The following is a 25706-nucleotide window of genomic DNA, read 5'->3' as shown; positions in this document are numbered from 1 at the left end:
CTGAAGAAAGATCATCGTGGAGCAGGGATCCAGGGCAAGATGGCGCTCGGTCTGAGGGAGGATCACCTCAGCAAACCAGCTGGCTCGCGGGAATGGGAATGTGCCCAGCCGCCCTGAAAGGCAAGGACGTGCATTACTAAGACCCTTTCGTGGAGGACACTCATGGAGGCTCCGACGAGCAGGAGCAGAACAGGACTCCCCTTCTTCGGGAAAGGAACAGTGGTGACCCTCTTCCAGACAGGAACAGCTCATGCTCCTGGAACTTGTGGAGAGGCTCTTGAAATAAGCATAGAGAGTGCAATTACAGTGGAACCATGATCAAACCCAAGCCTGTGGGATTCCTTTGAAATCCTTCACAGGCTGTTATAACACTTCTTATGACACAAGGGCCCCATAACCCTGGAGAAGCAAGTCTGGTTCTATTTATTGCAGTGAGAACAAGTTTATACTCAGGAAAATGTGAGAGGCACCATTTCAAGCATTCTTCACTGTGTCCCCATGACTGTATGTTCTGTTTTTGATCCAAAGTAAGTAAAATAGACAAATCAGGAAAAAAATTTTAAACAGAAACAGCAGTTAACACATATAGGGCTTACTGTGTGCCAGGCACTGTTCTGGATACCTTACTATATTATCTCCGTTAATGCTCACAGCGACTCCATGAGACAAGAATTGCTATTCTCCTCGTAGATCTAGCTGGGGCATGTGAAGCACAGAGTGGTTAAGTAACTTGCCCAAGGCTGCACAGCTGGTAAGTTAAAATATGTTCCTCTGCCACTGGGAAGAAGCAGAAAGAATTGATTGAGCGAGCACCTTTGCGCTGGGGAGTGAAAAGTTTGAGAAACCAGAGAGGTCTCTTGAATCGTAAAATTAATTTCTCTAGAAGAAATTCAAGACTGTTGCTAAAGGAAAATTTTAAAACGCAAAACAACTTACACAATGTGTTCCTCCACCTTTCATTTCTGCACTTATCGGCACCCCCCGCCCCCCCCGCAACACAGCCACTGGGTCAGGCTTTAAGGCCTGTTCAGTGCTTTTCTCTGTGGCCCCGTGGGACACGGGGATCAGAATTTGCCTTCTGCTCTGCTTAAAAGACAGCTACGGGCTCTGTAAAACAGAGGCTTTCTACATTGCCATTAGTCCTCCTGGTGAATTTAGAGAAGCCCATCATCTAACAATCATCTAGACAAAAGAAGAAGGGCTTTGACCTAGTGGAGGATGAATCGAATATTTATTGTGGTTTATTTTATAGCTATTATTCCTGACTCCAGAAAGAGTACGGTGCTATGTTCTTTTCAGATATAAAACCCAGCCCAGCAAGACAGCTTATCTCTACCAATCAGCCAAAATGGAAACACAAAGATGTTACAATGTACTAAATGGGTGGCAAATCAGAGGTGGGATGTGAAATGCCAGGCTTTATTCTGCTCTCTAGGATGGCTCTGGAAGGTCATGTTCATTGTCGCTGAAAATGCCTGCAGGGAATGATATGAAAGTCATTGTCTATTCCTTTTTTTTTCTCCTGCTATTTTTAGCTCTTGTTAGGGAGATCAATTTTAGTTAACTGCAGAGGAGGGCTTAAAATGGTGCCCAAGTTTCAAGTTGCGTATATCTGCTATATTTAGCCTTTTTTTCCCCCCCAAATTCTCCTCCATCAAAACATGCCATAGTAAAGCAGTTTTGCTGGTTTGCTGCCTAGTGCACGGCGTTTCCTCTACATGGAAAATATATTTCATTAATTCATGTAACTTACAAGGAAGAAACAGTTTCTATTCCAGGCTCACTGATTCAAAGGTAGAGAAAATTCCATTTTTTAAATATAGATGAACACCTATATTTTGGGCGCATGTGGTATGACTATTACATAAGCTTCCAGTTCTTGTTCGGCAACTGCTATTTTCTGATCACAGATATGAAAAGCAAATAAAACAGTCAGGCTCCAGCGTTCCCACTCGCGCGGTCTCTTCCGTCATTCCCCACCCAAGGCACGCAGATTTGTGATTCTGCACCACATGCTCAGAATTTTCCATTTCCTTTCAAAGAATTTTCCCTGGAGGGGCGCCTGGGTGGCTCAGTTGGTTAAATGTCCGACTCTTGATCTCAGCTCAGGTCTTGATCTCAGAATTGTGAGTTCAAGCCCCGCGTTGGGCTCCACCCTGGGCATGGAGCCTACTTAAAAACAAAACAATAACAAACAAACAAACAAAACCTATGATTTAAGAAATTTCCCTGGGGGAAAAAGTGGTTGAAAAGCTTTTCTTCTCAGCATATACTCCACAATTATTTTTAATCACTGTTGAGTAGCAACATAAAATACTTCTTTCTCTTCTTTCACAGGTAAAATACGCACATGGTAGAATAATAGAAAAGACACATGACCATCCCCAGAGCTATGCCCTTAGCCAAGCCCCTAATATCAGGAAAGGTCAAACAGGATGGTCATTTCTAGAGAGGAAAACCTCACGCCTCTCTGACCAAGCAGCTCTTTCTCTCCTTCTGTTGCTACTTTCCTGTCATCTGTGTGGATGAGCCCTACCTCACAGGCTTCAGAGAACCCCTTTACTCGGTCTCCCTTTATCTTCCCACCCCTACTCCCTCCATGGTTTCCCTAGTCTCCTTGGTCCATACCTTCCCTGGAGGGCTCCACTTCCTTGTCTCAGCTGTGAATTCAGGTCCTCAGTCAACTGGTTGTCCCCATGAAGTACTTTAGATCCTAAATGACCTAGGAGGGAATGAAGATCCGTGCCCCTGCCTCATCCAGTCTAAGAGGGAAACCCCCAAAAGATAAACAAACTTTCCGTTATTGAAATAGGACACCTCTTCTAACAAAATGATAGAAGCATTCTCTTTTCCTTCGCCCTCTCTTTGGCATCCCCATCTCTTCCTCTCCTCCCACCCCATTTTACCAAGGGGACCCTTTATGTTTTCCTACTTTGATGTGGGTTGGGACTAAGGATGAGAGGGAAGGAGGAAGAACCCCCAATGTTTATGTGGATAATAGTTTCCTGACGTGAGCTCATGCTAGACCCGCTGAGGTAAAGCCTGTGTGCCGCCCTGATGAGAGGCAATATGGCGGTCATGCTTTGGCCTTGGCATACCTCAATTGGAGTCCTAGCTCCACTTGTTTGAGGTGACCTTGAGCAATTTACTTCACTTCTCTGCACCTTTTTTTTTTCTTTTTAATGGTGATTTTTGACAATTTGCAAGGTCATCATGAGGATGGAATAATTAATACACATGAGGTACCTGGTCCAGTGCCTGGCACACAGGAACTACCAGATCCATGGTGTGTGTGATGGTCATTTTGCTCTGAGCAGTATCGTTTAGCAGGACATCCTCTGAGAGATGTTTCCTGTGCCAGTATATGTATTGAGGTATGGAAAGCACTTGGAATAGTGTCTACCAGCCAGCGAGAACCATATTCCTATCCTTCGTGACGGTGGTGGTGGTGATTTACCTGGGCTTGTTCTCTGAACTTTACATGGGCATGGGGTGGTCTGTGCTTTGCTTTATACTCTTTGCCTCCCAAGCTTAGAGGACATTCTTTGACAGAAGCAGCTGCTGCACGAAGGATAAGGGACAGAGTTGCCATTCAGTGATTTGACCCCACCCTCAAAATTACCTACAGCACTTTTCTCTGGGGTTGATCAAAATGAAATGTGAGCTCATGGAAACACAAAGGTATGGGAGAGAAGAAATGTGCAAAGGACTTCTCTCTCTGGAATGTTTCTTCCTCCCGGGAATATTGGTTTTAATCGAGAATCCTCTTTCCACTTCTACTTAGAAAATAAGTTCTTTCTCCACTCCCAGATTGAGCTTGAATAGGCAGTTGTGATATACACCTCTCCAGGAAGCCCCTCTGCCCTGGGATACCTCCTCTTCTCTTTTGTAGCTGTCCGTGAGGCTCCAACATGAAGAAAGATATTTCTCTTGCTTTACGATGATGACTAAAACTCGGAGTGTGAGTTTGAATCCAGGCACCACCTCTTACTAGCTGTGTGACCTGGAGAAACTTTCTTAACCCCTCTGTGCCTCCTCAACAGTAAAATCAGATTGTTAGAGGTATCAAATGAGATAACCTGTATGAATCTATATGTCCAACACAGGACGTGGTGAATGCTCAGTGTGTGTTACCTATTTTTGGTCACTCAATTTTTAAACCATATCTTAAGTCTTTTATTAAAATGTAAATGTGCCTACGTTAAGCTCTTTGCTCAGTGTTTCTCAGTGCGAAAGCTGTGATATTTTGGAACTGACAGTCCTACACGTTGCAGTCCGTTTAGCATCTTTGGGCATCACCTGCTAAATGCCAGTATCCACACGCAACCCAGTCCCTGTGAAAACCAAAAAATGAAAATTAAAAAAAAAAAAATCCCTGTTGCATTTCCAGACATCACTGGCAGCTTAGCACCCTTGTTTGAGAACAATACTGATTACACTTCTGCACTATTTATCAGGTGGTTCTCGAATGCGAGAGAGACGTAGAGGTAAGCAGTGCCTAGGAAGAGGTCAAAGGTGCCAGTGTGAGGCAGACAAAAGAGGAGTGAGAGAGGGGAGCAGTCCAGAGAGGTGTCACCAGCCACCCCCCTTCCCGAGACCCACCCACACACTTTCTTTCCTCCCCTTTGGGAGAAGATGAGCTTGCTGGTAGATAACTTTAAAATACCGTTAAATCATGTATGGGGGTGGTGGTACAGTTTTTGGAAACTTCCTGATGTTTTATACCATAATTCCTCCTTTTCTTGGGGAGCACTTTTGGGCCCAAAGCAAACCAGCATTAGCCCTGCCAGGACTGAGAGAGGCTTAAAAGACATGATGACTTCAGACACAGCCAGGGTCTGGGAGGAAGAAAGGAAGTGCAACTCACCACACCCCTGCTTCCTGCGGCTGCAGGTGGCTCTCCTGCCGTGCCCCCCAACTCTGACCCTCCCCTGACCCTACCTCAGGGCCAGGCACCTCTGTCTCTGCTGTTGACAAGGGAGTGGTAGAGCGGGGCTTGGCAGCCTAGCTCACCTTGCCCACCCTGCCGAATTGAAGTCCCAAACCTAATACATGAAAGGAAAGGAAATCTAAGTGTGAGCACCTTTCAAGCACATTTCAGATTACACACACTCTTCCCTCAGTCTGTTTTAAATCCCGTGAACAGGCAACATGCTCAGTAAAACTAACACATAGAAATTCCATGTTTTTGTTCCACAGATCAGGACGGATGCCCCCTTGTTCTCTTGAAAATAGCACATTCACAATAAAAATACTGAGGAAAGGGGTTTGTAGGGCCTTCTGTGAGAAGCCTGAAATCACTGTAATATTGGAATCAACCTTCCTCATCTTACTCAAATATAAAGGGCTCTTAATTTAGATCAAGTTCAATGCGTGCACACAACCCAGCATGGTTCTGTGTTCAAGGGTCCTGTTGGAAATGGTCTTTGCCCTTGCCTTGATAAGCCATCATCCACTCTTAAAATTCAGTGCAGATTAATAACAGAGGCCTTCTTTTCCCTATTCGGTTCAGAACTCACTGAGGGTTAGATAAGACTAAGACAGAGGAGATGAATAATGCCAGCTCTGTTTCTGAGGCTGTGCTGAAGCCCAGAATGTGGCTGGGTTGAACACCAGCCAGGGCTTGCCAATGCTGAAATCCAGAGCCGAGCAGTCGGGACTCCCCCTGCCTGCCCACAGACTGCCCCACACGGGGCGGGGTCTCCTGTGCTGGCCTTCACACATGGCCGAGAGCTGAGCAGGGCACAGGCCCTTTGCAGGCAGGGGTGGCCCAAAGAGCAAAGTGGAGAGGGTGAGCTGAGCAGTTTCAGTTCTTTTCCCCTAAGTTGTCGCTCTGCTTCCACTGGAGAGGAGTAAGAAAGCGTCCACAGAGAGAGGTCCCAAGTGGCTTGCTCATGCAGCTTCATCCATAAGGAAGGAAGGATGGAGACTGGTGTGGTATCCAGTCTAATGTAACACATGAGCAGAGAAAAGAGGATAAAGCACAAGCAATTCATTTCAACTAAAGTTGTAGTGGCTTAGCTTGCTTCTGAGCAAAGAGAACTTGTATGACCCATGACTTACCAATTGCCACATAACAGACTATCCCGAAATGAAGGCCTTGAAACAATAACAATCTTCTTTTTTTGCTCACAAATCTTCTATTTAGGCAGGGCTCAGGGGGACAGCTCATCTCTGCTCCATGCAACATTGCTCGGGCCCCTCAGCCGGAGACTGGCAAATCAACTTTCAAGATGGCTTACTCACATGGCTGGCACATCGGTGTGGCTGTTGGCTGAAAGCTCAGACAGGTTGTAGGTGAGGGACCCTGGTTCCTCTCCACGTGAGCCTCTTCATGGGCTGCTTGCGCTTCCTTACAACATGGACACAAGGTTCTAGGAATGAGCATCCTGACAGAGCAAGGTAGAAGTGCGTGTGTTTTTGCGACGCAACCCAGAATTCACACTGATTACTTCTGCCACGGTGTATTAGTGAAGGCAGTCAGAAAGGCCTGTCCAGATTTGAGGGGAGAGGACACAGTGGGAACAATCCTCCATGAAGAACAGGCAAGGTTATTGAAGAGTAATGTTTAGCAAGAAATATTATGGCCATCACTGTGAAACACAATCAATCCACTAAGACCCTAACTTTCCTATTGAGAATTCACTTTCCATATGAGAGACTATAAAATTAAGACCAGAAGGAAAGATAGAAAATTTTTTTCAGAGTCCCAAGCTACCATAAGAGATGTAAGTCAAATCACTTTATAATATATAGCCCTTTTTTTTTCATAATTGATTGTTATCTTTTGAGACGATTCACTGTCAAGGAGACCATGCCTAGAATAACTACCAATTGGCCAGAACAGAAAGAGGCAAAATGTTCCTCTTTAGCTAGAGAACAAATATTCACTAAAATATAAGTTGCCTTAAGGACGTATTAAAAGTAAAAGTTAAACCCAGCTCCCTTTCAGGAGTGTCTCTTGTCAAACATGACCCAGTGGGAGTCAGGACGGGCAGTGCCAGAGAGTGATTATGAGCACATTCTTTGAGGTGTGATGGGCCCGAGTTTGAATCCTGGCTCTGTCATATACTTCCTCTGTGATCTCAATTTCCTCTTGGATCAACTAGACAGGATGCCACCCACAGTACAGAGCTGTCGTCATCATTAAATACCCAGTTGATGTGAAGTACTGAGAGCTGTGTCTGGCATTTAGTAAGGGTGTGGGAAATAGTCGTTGTGATATTTAAAGCAGATGGTAAGTTTCCATGACACCCCCCTGTCAGCACACTGAAAATTGGGTAAATACTTGCCCTTACTTGGTTTTAAGCTTAGCTGAAAATCTAAAACCTACACACCTTAAACACTAGGAGAAAAATTCACATTGCGAGTACGTACTGGACATTGTACAAATATGTCAAACGGCCAAGGTTGGGGCCTTTCATAAATCAGCAATGTATTTATTGAGCATTTACTTGTACGTGAAGCTGAAGTCATCACCGAAACCACCACTTTAGCAGCTTGGAATATAAAACATCACCAGATGAAACAACTAATGTATAATGTAAAAGGTGATATGATTAGGCATTACAAACAAGTGATTCAGAAAAAGAAAGAGATCTTGTTTAAAATCAGTTTAAGAGTTGGTTCCTTCTCATGGGGACACAAGCGTGGAAAAGGTGGGGAGAGAGGAACTTACCGATGGGGGTTGGGCAGTAGCAAGGAGAGCAAGGGTCATTCCATCTTGAAGGTCGGAATTTACGACACTCCCCTGTGCATTTGAACTGAGGGACTCAGCATGTCATCATCCACCCTTCTTGCTGTTTACAGCCGTGACTCCACTGAGCAGAAGCTCTTTGGAATGACTCACCTGCTTAATTCTTCAGCTGCTTTGTGGTGTAACTAGATGAGTTCATCATATTGAAAACGGGAAGTTATTTGGGGCAGCAGCACTGACCACTATGTCACCTTAAATCATCATGTCATGAATCTCAGGAGGGCTTTCTTACGTATCTGACAAATATTCCTTTATTTCATAGCATCAGTGTGGTTGTTATTCCCATTTTGCTGATGGGGAAAACTGAGGCATAGAATGTTATGTGTCTCTCAGCATCACGCCACTACTACGTGATGAGGCGATGTCCCCAAATGTTGTTTCAGGAAGCTTATTGTGACAGGGAAGATTAGTTCCTATGGTGGGGAAACCAGCTGAGGGTCGTCGGGGTGGGAGGAGGTGAACTGTGAATGGGGCATTACGAGCAGGAGGTTGTGAGGGAGCCTATGGAGAAATGTTTCAAAGCAGTACTGAATAACGCTCCTGGGCAGATTAACTACCATGGATGGAAGGCAGAGGAGCTTCCAGGATGACCAGCTCTGTGGATTGGCACTAGAAGATGCAACCTCCCAGAGAAATGTGATAGCTGGAAAGGAAACATAGATGGACAGGGAACATAACTAGTTCTACTTTGGATATGTGAGTTTAGAGAAGAGTGGGAGATTTTTGTAGAGATGTCCATATAAGGCCAGATGCAGGTGTGCATTCAGGCTGAGGACATAGCGTCTCGTAGAGACAGACATTGAGAGCTCTTGATGCTCCAGAGAGAGACTCTTCAGAGAAGAATGGCAGCCATGCGAGGCATAAAGCAGACCCTCGCCTCATGCCTGCTCCACTCTCCAGTCTTTTGAAAGCCTCTGGGACGGGGGTTCCATCTCCTGGAGCTCCAGCTCACATGAGGACCTGCCCAAGGAAAGGAAACCCTTTCCTTCTATCTCAAGAGTTTTCTGATTAGGTATCTGAACCGTCTCGGCTCTGCTGTCATGTGCGTAAATATAGCTTTGTAACATCTTCCTGCCCTTACCACATCTCATTATGCTGATTTTTAGAGACCGTGCTTAATCACACTGATTATTTTAGAGAGAATTCAAGAAGGGGCCAACTCCTGGCCCACAAGCCGAGGGCGGCAGCATGATGGGGAACCTCCGGGGGTACTCGGACCAGCAGTCACCCACACACGTCACCTTGTCCCCCAGCCCCCTGCTCAGAACAGGGGTGTGGCCGTCTCCCTCCTGAGAGCAGGAAGCAGCCCATGGACACCTCCACTTCCTCCAGACTTGCAGGAATCAGGACGTGGTGGAGGGTTTGAACACAGACATAAGGATTGGGAGTGTCATGGGTGACCCTCTGCTCGTCCTTTCAAAGAAATGCTCCAGTGGCCATGCTCCATGTAGCATGGCAGCACCAGCCCACCCTGAGGGGACAGGGCCCCCACGGGCTCCTTGTCCCCTGCCAAGCCCAGTTGGTCACCCTGCAGGGTGACAGCATTGACGTCAGCCCTCATGGTAGGGAATTAGCTCAAGCCCAAAGGGAAAGAGAGGCCAAAAAAAGAAAACTTCAATCCAGCCACACCAAAGCTACTTCTTTTTATTTTGTGGGGCTCTTAGCAGCTGTTAAGCTTTGCTGGATTTTGATAGTAAGAAAGTTTCCAAAAATAGAACAGTGAAATGTCAGAGTTAATGGGATCACAGCGATAAAATAGCTCTACTACCAAGCAGCCTGACTGACTTTGTTAGCTCGACGGGCTCCACAACGTGAGGGTTGCCCAGCATCTTTCCGGCCCCATCCTGAGTGTGTCCTCAGCACACCGTCTGGAGAGGAAAGCGCTCAGGTTTGAATTGGTAAACACATTGCAACTAGAGGTATCTTTTTTTTTTTTTTAAGATTTTATTTATTTATTTGAGACAGAGAGAATGTGAGAGACAGCACATGAGAGGCGGGAGGGTCAGAGGGAGAAGCAGACTCCCTGCCGAGCAGGGAGCCCGATGCGGGACTCGATGCGGGACTCGATCCCGGGACTCCAGGATCATGACCTGAGCCGAAGGCAGTCGCTTAACCAACTGAGCCACCCAGGCGCCCGCAACTAGAGGTATCTTTAAGGCAATGTTCTTTATCCAAGCCAGGGCGAACAAATGGCTTAATTAAAAGGCTAGCTTCATGAAGTATATTTTACTACAATATAAACATAAATATAAATATATATATAAAGCTAGCAACTAGCTTCTTGCCGACAGATGAGGAAAGGGGCAGGGTGTCTGGTCAGCCCCCTGGCTGGGGTCCCCGCCGCCCCCCCTTCACCCCGCCCCCGGCCCCACCATCTGCAGGCTCGCTGGGTGATGGCAGATTCTCTCCTGTCGTCCCGAGACCACCACCACCTCACCCTGCATCACACCCAGCAAGGCGCCGGGCTCCAGCAGCCACTCCGGTTTCCTCTCTAAACCGGGAGAACTTCGAAGAAATCCCTTTCGCAACAAGAATGACCTCACCGTGTGTTTACTCTCTTTCTCCGTCTCTTGTTGGAGGGCGTCTCTCCTTCAGAATTGCAAGGCATTCCCAAAGGAAAGAGAACATTTTGGAAACCGCGGATACGATGAACTCATCACCGTTTGCTGTGGAACTTCGAGGGGCTTGTTGCTGTCCCAGAAACAGATGAGAAAGAAGACCACCGATGAAATCGTGCTGCTGGCTGGGGGTGGCTGTGGGGCTGATACGGAGCCCTTGCTGCTTTTCCGTCCTGCGTCCTCAGCGTCCCTACCTCTGCCCTTGACCTGCGCTGTTGGCCCTTTCCCGTGAAAAATTGACAGTGCAGAATGGAGGGAGGGAGGAGGCAGGTTAGGTGCAGGCCAGCGCCCTAGCAGGATTGCAGCCCCCTGCCGGCCACACAAACCCGTGTAACACCGGCCGCCCTGAAACATAGGGAAGCGCGTGGCAGGGGGGTGGCGCTGGGTTCCAAAGGAGATGTCACCAAGTCAGAATTTGCAGTGTTGCAGCCTCATACGAATACACTCTATTATTTATTCATTCATTCATTCATTTATTTCGGGGGGGTGCAGCGGGAGAGGGAGAGAGAGAATCTTAAGCAGGCTCCCTGCCCAGCGCAGAGTCGGACATGGGGCTCGATCTCACCACCCTGAGATCATGACCCAAGCCGAAATCCAGAATCCGACGTTCCACCAACTGAGCCACTCAGGAGCGCCCCCAGTAAATTCTGATTTTAACAAGCACCTCCAGTAAGCTGTCAGGAGTTTGAGAACACGCTGCTCAAAGATGCCGCCAACCAGGTCTCTGCCCAGCCAGGGCCCGGCGCCTTTTATGCAAGAGCTGGTGTCCCATAGATTCCGCTCCTTGGCAATAGCTGAAGCGGTTCTTTTCCCTCGAGATTTTGATAAACGGGACAAAATGCTTTAAAGGAGAACGGAACACAATTGAATGAGCTGTAAATAGCGTTGCTAGGTCCACCACAGCCGTGAGCATAGGCCTTGGAAGGACTTCAGAGGGGATCAGGGAAGCAAAGCGGAGCTCCGATGACTCAGGCAGGTGTCTCTTTCCTGGTTCTGCTCCGTGTCCCCTGGTTTTGTCACTGTCCTCTGCTGAATCCAAACTGGTCCACTTATGCCAGAGATTTCATACTTGCTGCCACAATTCTCTCTACCTACAAGTTCGCCAAATCTAGACTTTAAATTGCAGGGTCTTTATGAGCCATATTTCTATGGCTCTGGCTAGTTCTGTCCTTCTTGACTACTGCCAATATCCAGCAAAATCCTGGAGCTGAAACACTCCATTTTTGTGAAATATCCCTGCCCTCACCCAGGAAAGCCTTTGCTCTGCACACCAGGATGTCAAAGGCGGTCCAACAAGGACTTCTCTGACTCTTCACAGAAAGAGAACACTCTTAGCAGCACATGGCTATATTAGTTTGCTAGGCCTGCCACAAAACCAAGTACCGAAAACTGAGCGGATTAAAAAACAAAAATTAAAAAAAAGAAATTAGGGGCGCCTGGATGGCTCAGTCCGTTAAGCGTCTGCCTTCGGCTCAGGTGGTGATCTCAGGGTCCTGGGATCGAGCCCCAAGTCGGGCTCCCTGTTCAGTGGGGAGCTTCTGCCACTCCCCACCTGCTCGTTCTCTCTCTCTCAAATAAATAAAATCTTAAAAAAAAAAAAAAAAGGAGTTGCAAGGCATCACAGGAAAGGACATTCCAGATAGTTACAGATTTTATCTTAAGCTTTTAGTATGTGCAAGGCTGTCTGACCTTAATCTTATGGGAATCAGGGAGGTGTTTTTTGTTTTTCTTATGTTTACGTTTGGAATGCTCCTTTTTGGTTTCCTCTGTTTGTTTGTTTTTTAACGAAGCCTACTTACAATGTGTGCTCAGGGCAGAAATACAGCCCATGCTTTGAGGTTTTGCTGAGTCATTTTGGCCTTGGTAAATGTTAAAGGATAGCTTCCCTGGGAGACCAGGAGCAGAGCCCACAAACATTAAAGTCAAAAATTTCCTTTATCAGTAGGTACGAGGATGTGGCTGTCGTGACTGGTAAGAGATTGTGCAGGGTCTTCTGTCCTAGTCTGAGAAACGAGGATTTGATCTGGTGAGACCTGGAAAGCCACTGACCAGGAGGATGTCTGGGAGACACTGCTTTTAGATTTTCCCCATTTGTGAAGGATGGGGAGTGAAGGGTGGGATGTCAGGAGAAGGTTAAGATGAGTATGTCAACAGTTAAGTTGAGAAGTTAAAAGCATGCAGATGGAGAATGCCCCCTCCTCCTGCCTGACCACCCGGAGGTCTTCTACTTGTCTTTTAGACCTAAGTGAATTTCACCTCCACCGGGAAGCCTTTCAGTGTTACTTTCTCCTTACAATTTGGTGCCATACTCCTTGACATCTATTGCCACGCTAGCGCTTACCGTGGTATTTTGTAATACTTCCTGTTTCCACATGCGGCCACTGGGCTGTGCTCTTGCGGTAGACACAAATGTTTTTTAGTGTGCGTGTAGCCTTTATCACAGCAATAGGCCAGACCATGGAGAATGCTCAGTAAATACCTCCTGAAGTGAAACAAAGACAGGAAGCCAGCCAGCTAACAGCCATTTGGCTGTAAGATGAGCCAGTCAAGAAGGACAGACTCTTGGAACTTGAAGGGACCTTGACAGTCATCTAACCCCCGTCACCCAGTAGCCACCGCAAATCCCGGACAAGTGATGATCCTGCCTTAGTCCATCCTGGGGCAGCTCTTACTACTAAAGTGTGCGGCTGGAGGAGACTTCAGAGACTGCCCTGGGGAGAAGGTGAAGAAGTGAAGCTGTTGGCCCAAGGTCACTCAGCAATTAGCAACGATGATGGGAAACAGAAGAGAAACCGAGAACTAGCTGCCAGACCCACTCAGTCATCACCACGACCCCATGGGCTGTCGCTGTGACCGTGTTGAAGTTTACAGTTGAGGATGCTGAGGCTGCGAGAGAGTGAGTGGCCCGTTGCAGGTTGTCCGGTTGATAGGTGGTAGAGATACAGTGACCGAGCAGTCTCACTCCATTTTGCGATGCCCCGTGCCATTCCTGGATTACACCCGGGTTTCCTGAGACCCTGTAAAATGTTCTCCTTACTTCCAGAACAAACGTTGCCAAAGAATCTGCTTTGAGCTCCCTTCCCCTTTATCATCCCCCTTTTTCTTGCCTTTCAGGAGAGAAGTATGAGCTCCATGCAGGAACTGAGTCCACCCCAAGTGTCGTCGTGCACGTGTGCGACAGTGACATAGAGGAAGAAGAGGATCCAAAGACTTCCCCAAAGCCAAAAATCATCCAAACCCGGCGTCCCGGCCTGCCACCCTCCGTGTCCAACTGAGCTCACCGCTCCGCCTCAACGATAATATCTGTCTCCTCTTTATCATGCTTTCTTGCCCTCTGTTGTTTGTTTGTCGAAAAAAAAAAAAATAATTGCCTTTCAATCCCTGGGTGTTTGGTTGTTTGAGATTCCTTCCTTGTAATCAAGCCTCTCGGACAAAAGGGCTAGGAAAAGGTGATAAGTTTCCTGATCATATCATACCCATTGAGTAATAATCCATTATTTAGAAGGTTCTAGGGAGAAAAGGTAGTATTTTCTTATTAAAGTATCAGCACAGCCTATATCTTCATTCTCCCATGTTGATCCAAGCCAGAGACATCAGTAACAAATAGCACTCGTGTTGTTTGTGATCTGTTTCAGTCCCAGTCCTGACGTGTGTGCGTTGTTTCTTCCTGGCCACTTAAGTAGGACCATAAGTAAACTTGACTTTGACTGCATGAGATATCCCTATCTGGTCTCACTCAGTCCTTTGCATCCCAACATTCCCAGGACATGCATGATCACCAGCATTTATTTTCATGATTCGAGGATATACTATAACTCACAGATTGTCAGCATCCAGCCATGTCCTATCTAGACTAGAAAAATTATCAGCATCATCCAGCTCAACAAGTCTGGGTATATCCACTATTTTGAGTCAATACTTCATAGCTCTATTAAAATTCCTGGAGGCAACACTGAGCTTGGCCCCAAAGATATTCCTCCGTAGATTTTGAACACCACTTCCGTAGAGTACTTTCCCAGACTCACGGGGGAGGCTTGTCCAGGGTGATAGAGACCGATTTCAGACAAACCTATTTATTACAAAAGTTTCATGGTGTCTGAATGATTGTTTTTTCTCTTTGTATATTTGTACAAATGTTTCAGCTGTGCTTTTAAAATCTGGATGTTTTTTATTTAGTGATTGTTTAGCTGCTTAAAAACATAACACGTGCATTGCTTATGAATGCGTTCATATACTAATACAGATAATCTGATAATATTATGCTCTATTATGGATAATGCTGAATTTTGGAAGGGCACAAAACTTCTCATGCCAATATGTAAATGATTAGCCAACATCTTTGCTATCAAGAACACTTGTTTCCAAATAAAGTGAAGAGGCAAGTGTCCGTCGTAGACAATTTGGATGCAGCTAGATCGCCAGAATGTAGCGGCCACTGAGTGTTTGAAAAAGGAAAGGATGGTAGATCAACAAACGTATACCAATCCTACTCATGCAATGGCCATGTTGCTCAAAAACATTTGTTTTCGTCACATGTGATATTTCTATTTCTGTAGCCCGAAGTGCATTACCGAAGATACACCTATAAAACCATTACCTTCTGCTATATGTGCAAGGCCTCATCTCCTGCTGTACATTAATGAATTACTTTAGATGCAAACGCCAGTTACCAGGGAGTGGGGAAATACTTTCATTACCCAAGCCTCAGAAAAACACGCGAGAACGATAACACAGCCATCTTATGGAAGGATTGTTGTGGTTTTTGACTAAGGTGTATGTTAGTTTCATCAGAAACTTAAAACAGACTGATCACTCAGAAATTAAAAAGTCCGTTCTACTGTGAATAAAGCAATATCGTACTGGACACAGGTGAAACTGAGGACAGCGCTGCTTGTAAAACCCTGAGTTTCCATGAGAAGAAATGCAGGCTTCTTTTAAAAATAAAATCTGAGGAGTGTATAAAAAGCAAATGCTTTGACTTGACTTTGCTGCGGAGGTTTTTGGTTTTTCATTAGCGAATGGAAGATTAGACTTAAAAGTGGAGGAATGCTGCCCTCTAGTGGAAGAAATATTTTCTGAGCTCTTGAGACTGACGGAGAACGGCCGCCTTCAGCCATTTTGTGCTGAACCTCTTCGCAGTCTTCTGGGGGTCGTTTGACTTTTTAAGCTACTCAGAGTTTTCAGGATGCAGGTTCTAAAGAAATATGGATGAGGAAAACATATTTGGAAATAATTTCGTAAGTGTTTTAAAGCAGATACCATCAGTCATTTCCAGCCAAATTTAGCCAAAGTTAAAATGACCATCCTGTGTAGTCACAAAATAAAAACACAGTGGAGTGGATGACCTAAGTGGTTAGTCTCGGTGAAGTTTATTGCGACGTTTCCATGTTAATCTGTCTCAGGTCAAGTAGTTCTTTCATTAGGTTGGGTTTGGGGAGAGGGAAAGAGGAACTTTTCCCAGGAGAGCAGTAAGCAACGGGGAGCCCTTGGTGTCAGGGGGCCCTCTCTGCACTGTGACAGTCAGAATTGCCTCAGCATTTCCATGACGCACCTTATGCAAACCTCTTTAGCACTACTTTCAGTTTGAAAAGTTTAAATATGGAGGGGAAGGGGGAGATTTCCACCAACCGAATCATTTGTGCACGTGTACAGCTCAAAGAGCTTAGACTTCAAATATACCTGGTGAATGACTCTTTGTCCGTGTAGTATAATTTCTGTGTTGTCCGTCTGAGCTATTTTTGAGTGGTGATTGTGGAAGAGCGCAATTCGGCCTATAGTCTTTCTAAAAAGTTACCAACAGATGGGATTAACTCAGCTGAGTGCTTACTGAAAGGAGCAGAGGGGGAAGCTGGTTGGCAGCCATCTCACGAAGGAACGGGAATTTGAGCAAGGCCTGAAGGGATGGGTTGGGCTCTCATAAGGGGAACTATTTTATTGTCATGCGTCAACCATCTTTGTCCAAGGGCCATTTCAAATGTACAAAGGACCGTCTTTAAACATCGCTCCCACACTATTCTGTTTTAAAACCCTAGAAGAGACCCAAAGTGGGAAAGATTTTATTATGGAGAACACAAAAAGCACTATCATAAAATAAAAGATGGGCACATTGTATTTCATGAAGAGCATCTGTTTATCAAATTATATCATTAGGAGAGTGAAAAGGAAAGTCTCAGACTGGGGAAGATATTTGCAATACATACAGTTCTTAAATAACTCCTAACCAAAACATAAGATGAACTCCTACAAATCAATAAGACAAAGACAGACAATCCATCTTTTGAAAATGGCCAAAATGTTTAAATAGGGACTCCACATACATAGGCAACTCACGCATACACACACATACCTGAAATACCCATATGACCCATACACATTAAAAAAAGTAGTCAGCCTCGGGGCGCCTGGGTGGCTCAGTTGGTTAAGCGACTGCCTTCGGCTCAGGTCATGATCCCAGGGTCCTGGGATCGAGCCCCGCGTCGGGCTCCCTGCTCGGCGGGAAGCCTGCTTCTCCCTCTCCCACTCCCCCTGCTTGTGTTCCTGCTCTCGCTGTCTCTGTCTCTGTCAAATAAATAAATAAAATCTTTTAAAAAAATAAATAAATAAATAAATAAATAAATAAATAAATAAAAAAAGTAGTCAGCCTCATTTTGCATCAGAGAAATGCAAATCAAAACCCAAGGAGGCATACCACATGCCTATCAGAATGGTAAACATTGAGTGTGGGGAAGTACCAAGTGCTGGTGACAATATGGAGCAAGATGGAGTAAACCAGTACCACCACCTGGGAGCACTGTTTCGTGGTGTCTATGAAGGCCAAACATATGCCGATCTGGAAGCAGTTCCCCAGCAGATAGGAGTTCTCGTGTCCACCAAAATACCTGTAGAGCGATGTCCCCAAGATCACAGCTTACAACGGCCATCAACTGGATACAACCCAAGTGTCCTTCAACTCTAGAATGAATCAATAAACTGGTACATTCACACAAAGGAATATCACAGAGCGATTCCTGAGACCAGCAAAGAAAGATAGGCATGAAAGAATACATGAGGTATGACTCCACTTATGATATTCAGAAACAGTCAAAAGTGACCTATGTTGATAGAAATCGTAATAGTGGTTGCCTCTTGGAAGGCATTGACTGAGAGGGGACACCTGCCAACCTCCCCACAAGGGAAGCTATAGACAAACATGCCATCTAGATCTCCATGGATGGATACATATGTAAAAGTCATCTAAAATGTGCGCAATATACTGCATGTAATTACACCTCAACCACCATGAGAACAGGAGGGAGGAGCCATTAGTTGCAAAAAGGGTTTGGAATGTCCTCAGCCTAAAACACATCTCATCCATCCTATGCGTCTGGGATACTTCTACATATACAGAGCCTTCCATTAAAATCTATAAGTATTTTGTAAAATAGGAAGCATAGGACTTAAGCTCTGGGTGGGGGACAAATATTTCCCAAAGAACTACCCTGACCTGACACTGGGAATGGTGGTCACCATGGCCCTGCCGATTTAGGAAGGAGGGTCTAGTGTGGGAAAGAGATAATAAACAAAGAAATAAGCAAATAAATTACAAGTTCTGAGAGGCACACGCAGTGAGAAAAAGCAAGAGCACACTACAAGGACAGAGAATATAAGTGGAAGATCAGGGTCAGGGACGGCCTTTGACCTTGAAGCTGACCTGTAGAAGCAATGTGCCATTGAAGGGCGAGAAGAACATTCTAGGCAGCAGGGGTGGAGGCTGTGGTTTTGGAAAGTCCTCCTCATGTTGGAGGGACCTGCAGGGGGTCATCAGCATGGCGGGGTACAGAGAATGGGCTTGAGCATGCCCCAAATGAGGTGGGGAAAGGGGGCAGGGCCTGGGCTACCTGCAACTTGGCAGGCCAAGCCAGGGGGTTTGGGATTCATTTTAAGCACAAGAGAAGGGTTTTCAACTGGGGAATATGTGACGAAATCCATCTTGTGGGTCATTCTGCTCTGGGAGAAGCTTCCTAACACAAGGCAACAGCCCTAAATGTCCAGATACTCCAGTGTGAGGACCCCCCAATGTCCACTTTAGGCTTGAAGAGAGATGGCTTTGAAGAGCTGTGTTCATCATCACTGTGGTCTGATCAGCCAAGTGAATTCTCAGGAACCAACCTCAATATGCAGTATCTTCCATGGTTCTAGAAAAGTTTGGGTTTTTTTTTTCTACCCCTACCCAGATCGTCTAGAAGGCCATGGCACAGGAAAGGGGGAACAGAACGCGTGATAAAGAACGGTAAGTCAGTGTTTCAGGAAAACATTCATTTAGCTGCTGGTACAGAGTGTCCCTGCCAGGAGCCACCATGCAGAGCATCACTGAACACTTGGCAGGCTTTCCCCTCAAATTTATGTAATCTGAGAAAGGGGAACATTTCAAGTAAAAGTTTTCTGTCAAACTCATTCATCTGCTCCTTTTAAAGACAGTCTAATGTTATTGGAGTTGATTCAGGAGTTTATGTTTCTAAAAAGAAGTTATATCCAAGGTTAACTCTGGGTGTGTGTGTGGGTGTGGGTGTGTGTGTGTGTACCCAAGCGCATTTGATATAAGTTGGAAAGAGAAAACCCAGAATGGGCTGAAATGGCTGAAATACTTCATGCTGACAATTTGCACACACAATACCTCCTTGGCTCTTTTGCATTATTTTCTCTTCCCACCCCATAATTGACCTTGAAGACTCTTAGGGCTGGGCAGGAGTGTGGGGACTCCTTGGTTGGTTGCAATCATTAATGAAATCATTATCATTTCACAAACAGACTTTGCATTTGCCTATGGGGTCATTTCCTCTTGAAGCAAGGCTGTAGCTGTTTTTATAATGCTGCCAAGCTCTGCACCGGAGAGCCTGCATGATGTGCCGCAGGGAGTGGGTGCTGTGGTCTGAGTCACAGCTCTGCCTTCAGAGTGCAGGCGCTGGTGCCCCTGGATGCTGGGGGGTTGGTGGCTCACAACCCTCCGCTGAGTGGCCAGACACTGCACTCCCCCCAACCCCACAGTCACACGCCCTGCCCCAGGGACAATGTGCATGCAGTGACCAGTCATGTGGGAGTAAGAAAGCCCCATCCTATGGCTCTGAAGGGCCACCCCAGCTCCAGATACACCTGTGGGCTCACCTGAGGTCTCTGCATCTCCAGTCAACTCTCCCCTCTGCCTAAACATACGTCTTCACTTCACCACTAGTTTGGACACTATGGCTCCCCAGCAAACAGCCCGCATGCACCTCTCCCTCTCAGAGTCCGTGCATTCTCTCCATTTCTTCGAGCTGTCTAGAATTGTACCACCTTTCTCCAACCGGGCCATTGTCCGTGCATGCCTAACAGGGGTTAGTAGTCGTTTTTCCAAAGCAACACAGCAAAGTTCCACTCCGCGCTTTCTTTCTGTCGTTCCGCTGTGTTCAGGCGGCAGGGAATAGAAGCGCGAGTCCCATGGTGAGAATGGAGGGCTTCTCCCAATCACCCCCATGGTGTGACAAGGACAGCAAATACTGTTCAGCTGTTGTCAGAGACCCTTATGAAAAACACGGGGGTCTGTGGCAAGGAGAGGAGGACCCCGATTCTGACCTGTGTGCCTCGTGCATGAGAAGGAGATAGAGATTGTGTATATGACATTAGGTAAGTTTACTAAAGTCCCTAAACCTGTTTTCTCTCCTATAAAATGGGTATAAAACCCCACCTTGGTTATGAGGACTTAAAAAGGCAACACTAGTAACAGTAACAATTAATTACAACTCATGACTAAATTCCCAGATTTTGGTGCCACATGATCTGGGTGTAAACCCCAACTCTGCCACCTAGCAAACTTGTGGTCTTCTGCAAGGTTCTTAAGCTAAGTCTTGGTTTGCACGTGTGCTAAGAGGGCAGGATATTAGTACCCACCTCACAGAGGGACAGGAATTAAACGAGAAAACACACCAAGGCTGGGCACATAGGCAGTCCACGGCCAATACTTCCTAGGCATCAGTCCTCACATGGAGCACTTGACCTTCACAGTCTCACATGATCTTCAAGGCGGTGCTCTCATTGCTCCCATTTTTCATAAAAAACAGTCAGTTTATCGAGTGCTTACTCTGCAGCAGGTGCTCTTCTAACATTTTTACATCCTAGGAGGAAGGTACTGATGTCCCGTTTTGCATGTGAGGCAACCCAAACCTGGAAGTGTTATGTCCTACATACTCAAAGCGTGTTCCCTGCAATGTCCACATCTGCATGGCTTCCCCAGAAGCTGGTGAGAGATGCAGAGTCTCAGCCCCACCAAGATCTACTGAATCAGAATCTGCATTTTAACGAGATCCTCCCTCCCGTGATTCCCGTTCACTTTACAGTTTAAACAGCACCCCAGATCAAGGGCCAAATCAAATCCACGGCCGAGCTAGGACGGTGGAGCGGACACTAAACTGCTTCAACGTGTAGGGTGCTCACCAAAGAAAGTGCCCCAGGTATATAAATCCCCTTCCCCCTGTAATTATTTATCTGGCCAAGCTGCCTTCTCTCAGCCTATCCACACGCCATCCTTTGCATTTTGCTGACCTTGGTGTTGTGACTAAAATACCCAGGTGTCACTGCCATGCTCCAGGCTCAGATGAAGTCTTGCCAATGGCCATTCCAATGATTTCCAGTAAATGTGCTTCTGAATAAGTTCCAGTGTGATTTCCAGAAAGGAAGTTATACCCTAGGGCCACACCAGAGTTCTGGGAAACAGCCACTCCAATAACAGGATGGTCTCAGGCAAGCAGGCTGGTACTACATATCCTGGGCTACCCCAAAACTAGAGTCATCTCCACTAATCAGGGTATGTGACCCACCTAGAAACTGCTGTCTTTATTCTTATTCTCGGATACCACGCGAGGAATATGGGAAGCCATGTTAGGATACAATGCCAACCCTGATGAACTGGGACCAAGATTGATACGTTACCATTAACCAAAGTTCATAGGCAATCAATTTATCCAGAGAAGAGTTGTCCAACCTCCTGCCTAGAGGGTTGAGGTCTGGTGACCTGTATTCTGGGGGCCAACAGAGAAGCAGCCTTCCAGCCTGTGGCCTGTTCTCAGTGCAGAGTCTCACCACACCCACCGCCACAGGCCTCCAGCTGTACCCACTCGCCCTGATACCCAGGTGTTTCTAGTAGACTCTCCCGAGGGAGTCTGGCCTCGAGGGAGTCTGAAAAAAGGAAAGGCCACAACAGAAAACACCAAATGATATCACCAGAGGAAGTAGGAATCTTTATAAGAGAGCCCAAAATGACCATAGTCTATCAAATGAAATCCTGTGCCTGAAATCCTAGGCAGGGAGGCTGAGTGAGGATTCTAACTGCCTGTTATTTATTACATGTTTCAAATAATCTTCTTTTTTTCTAACCTACCTGCACCCCCACTTTCAGAGGGACGTGGGCTTCATATGACTGAGGTCCTTCCCCATGCACCAGCCCCAGCCTGCCTCCAGCACCTACTGAGAGTTTAGCTCTCTCTAGTCTGGGAAGTGAGCAGCCATGCTTTCTTCAGCTGTCTAGCTTCCAAAATGTTGTTGCTCTTCTCCTTTCCCATCCCCCTTGTCCTCATGGGCTTATAACTATCTTTTTTTTTTTTTTTTCTATCAAGATTTTGAAGAAAGTAAAAATGAACTCACGAGTTTAATTCACCACGTGTAGCCAGAAATTGGACTGACTGTCTTTTGTAGGCATCTTTTTGACCAAAAGACTTTGCTATTCCTTAGACTGCCAAGGGCTCAGAGGCATGGAGTCCTCTCGAAAGGAACATTCTAGTCCATAGTCTTTCATACCCTTTCACCATGCGGGATTACAGAATGTCTAAAAATGGGACTGGAAGCTCTCCTATCTATTGGATATGTCACAATGAGAAATGTGTCACCAAGTAACCTGAGTGAAGCCAGAGAAGAAAGAAACAAATGTTTTAAACCTCCCTCAGTTTCCCACAAACGGTAACAGTGCTAAACAAAAGTTTCCTAACAGCCTGTGCTTTTCCCAAGGCCTTACACATGATTTCCTTCAGGGCCGATGATCTCCCCTCGCCTGCAGAAGTGCATTATCTCTTTTTCGTTGTTCTGTGACAATTCCTAATATCTAAATGTACCTTCTTCTGGCCTTTAGCTGGACCATTGCAATCTGTGTGATGGCACTAACTCGAAAGATAGCATAAAGGAAAAGAGACCAAAGACAAGTTAGCACGCAGCTCTGCCCACTGGAGGAACAATAAGGAACATGGATTGACTACTTTGTTCCTGGTCCTGTCCTTTATATACTTTTCCTCATTCACGCCTCATGACAGACTACAAAGTTGATCCTTCTTATTCCTCCACTTTGCAGGTGAGGAAGGCTGGATTCGCAAAGTGCTCGTCTTCAAGCTCACATGGTCTGGGTGTGAAGCCCACAGTTTGAAACAAGACACGGTGCGCCACTCCCATAGGAGGTGTGCTTCTGATGGTACAGAGGCAGCTACGACCCCTAACCCATACAGCCTCATTGTACCTTCGGCTTGGTAAAGCGCCCCCATGCGCGCTGTATTATTTGACCTCACTGAACGCCCACAGGAAGCGAGCCAATGCCATGGGTGGAATACCCTACATTAAATAGCAGAGATAACGCAAAGAATGAAATCTCTAGGGAGAATGGCAGCAGTAACCGGGCGTTACCGTCACTCCTGTTCTTGGATCTGCTCTAGCCCCTCTCTGGGTCGGCTACCAGCTCAGCGATTTCCAGGAGAGCACGCAGCCTTGCTTTGTGTCTAATGAGCATTGTTTTTGGTCCCAGAAGGAGGCTGACTTTTCCAGGAGGGGCAGGCTCAAGTAAGGAGAGCTCAGATCCTTGTTCCTTCTCCCCGTCATTCTTTCCTGCTAAAATTGGACAGTGGAAGTTGATGTTGCGTCCGGTGATTCATAGATCCAGGAGCAGAAAGAAACATGAGAAAGGCTGGGGATCAGTCTCCTATGCTTGGACAGGATTGTATCTGATCTATTCAGGGCCCATGGGAAGCTAGCCAAGTCATCAAACCTGAGGAAAGTCATAACAAAATAAGTGGGACTTTGCAAAAATGCAAAGATGTAAAATGTGAGTCATATTATTTCAAGATTAATGAGTGACTGGGCAAGTCTGAGCAGCCGGCCAGCCTTGGGCTCTGGAGGTCTGGCCGTGATTCCATCTCGTAGTGATTGTCCTCATTAGCTTAAATATCAGTAGGGAAAATTCTGGGTTCTGTGGGCTGTCTGAGATTCCCAGGACAGCAGCGAAGATTCAAGGGACCTCACTGTAGATGTTGGCCCAGTATGAGATAAGGTGAGGTGGATCCTAAGAACATGGAGACCCTCCGACCCCTTGCCTGCCTCTGGAGACAGGTTGCCCACCAGGCCCCGCCAGGCCCTTCCATCCCTTCCTTGTCCTCCTTTTTCCCCTTCCTGAACCTTTAAAGATAAACATTTGAACCTGCTTCTATTTGTGTATAAGAGTATAGCTGAAGATGGGAGCCCATCACCAAAGGCTCATTTTGTATTTTCTCAGCTGCCTTATAGTAGAGTTTTATACTAGTGAGTTTTTAGGCATTTCTTGAGCTTACCTGAGCTACTTCCATCGATTCTTAAAGAGCTCTGCCCTAAAGAAATCTCTACCATTAGCTAGCAGGTATCCTGTGTGTTTTAAATAGGATTGTATTCTCTTATTAGTCCAAGGGAAGGGAACCGATCTTTTCGATAGTTCAGTTATGTATATTATAATTGTGTGGTTACATAGCTGCTTCCTGTGCTGACCACATCCCTCAGCAAGCACATGACAAGTGCCTTGAGAGCAAGGGTAAGTGCCTTATGCTGCTTAGCTTGACCTCAAACACCTAGTCCTGTGCTGAGCATCTATTAAGGGCTCAATAAATCTTTGGTGAGTAAAATGGGTAAATAAATCAGATGATTTAAAATCCCAATGATATAGACAAATCATAACAAAGCTGAAAAAAAAATAAACCTTCACACAAGATTACAAGAAAACTGTCCATGAAAAAATAAATACCTGGCTACTTGACCTATTCTCATAGACTTCTTCAATTGCAATCTCAATTTGATGGAAGAAAACAAGGCCATCATTCACTCACTCGACAAATGATTTATTGAGGACTTACTATGCTCCAGGCACTGAAATAGGCCTTTGAAAAACGAGACATCTTGCTGGAAAAGACTATCCAAGTTCCTGCCTGAACTGAGCTCACTTTTATAGCGGTTAGTGGTTGGAAAGTGTTCTGGATTGAATTGTGTCCCCCAAAATCCATATGTTGACGCCCTAACACCCAATGTGACTGTATTTGGAGATAGGACCTTCAGGGAGATAGTTAATATTAAATGAGTTCATAAGTGTGGGGCTCTAATCTGATAGGATTGGTATCCTTATAACAAGAAGAAGAGACAACAGAGATCTCTCTCTGCTGAGAAAATAAATTTCTGAGTTTGAGCCACGCAACCTGTGGTATTTTGGTACAGCAGCCCGAGCAGACCAATACGAAGAGTGTCAGTGTAAGAAGAGAGGAGAGGAGAAAGGCAAGAAAGGAAATTGCTTACAGAACAGAATGATTTTGATCACCAGTTAAAGTTTTTGTCATTTACTTAATGAGTTAAGATCACTACTATTTTTAGGGATTCCAGGAAAGGAAAATCTACAACTTCCCTTGATAATCCCCTTGAAGATTACTTAGCTTTCTCAACCCTGTCTAAAGCCTTTCACTGCATGGTTATGTTTAATGTTTATCTACCTCCTGAGGCTCATAGCCTACTCCCAAAGCAAGTCTCCGCCTGGTTCACATGCAGCTTCCGCGGCTCAGAGTCTGGCCTAACTATAGCTGCATCTCTCCCAGGGTTTTCTCATTTCTCCTGGGAACCAAATTCTTTGATTCTCAGTTCTGGTTTTAATTGGCCAACTGGGTAATTTATTTCCACATATAAGCCATCTCTTTGCAGTATTTCTGAATCACCAAAGAGAGTCTACCTTCCCTTGGCTCTTGGAATTAGGTAAGCATATACCTCAGCTAAATGCTGCATGGGCCTGGTCTCTGCTCACACAGCTAAACTTGGGGTGTTTACATATATCTATTGCCACTTAATAAATTACCACAAAGTTAGCAGTTTAAACAACACAGACTTACTGTCTCTGTGTTTGTGGGTCAGGGATGCAGCCTAGCTGGATCCTCTACTTCTGGTCTCTCACAGACTGCATCAAGTTATTGACAGGACTGGGCTCTTATCTGAAAGTTTGACTGGGGAAGGATCCACTTTCCAGCTCACTCAGATTGTTGGCAGAATTCTGTTCCTTACAGGCT

At 45.9% G+C, this 25706-nt stretch overlaps 1 protein-coding gene across 6 annotated transcripts in view; it reads left to right on the top strand.

Moving 5' to 3' along the window:
- The window catches only part of RCAN2 (regulator of calcineurin 2), a 266173-nt gene extending 250104 nt beyond the window's left edge, over positions 1 to 16069 (top strand). For all 6 annotated transcript variants that reach the window (XM_081828377.1, XM_081828373.1, XM_081828374.1 and 3 more), the window contains one exon: positions 13489 to 16069. In XM_081828377.1, the coding sequence (XP_081684503.1) occupies positions 13489 to 13649 (161 nt within the window). In that variant the 3' untranslated portion in view covers positions 13650 to 16069. The remainder of the gene's footprint in view (positions 1 to 13488) is intronic.
- Positions 16070 to 25706: the final 9637 nt, after the last annotated feature.

The sequence above is a fragment of the Leptonychotes weddellii genome, chromosome 8 (assembly GCF_054177405.1).
Source record: "Leptonychotes weddellii isolate Sample4059 chromosome 8, ASM5417740v2, whole genome shotgun sequence".
NCBI classification, from domain to species: domain Eukaryota; kingdom Metazoa; phylum Chordata; class Mammalia; order Carnivora; family Phocidae; genus Leptonychotes; species Leptonychotes weddellii.
This window is presented reverse-complemented; position numbering and strand designations above follow the sequence as displayed.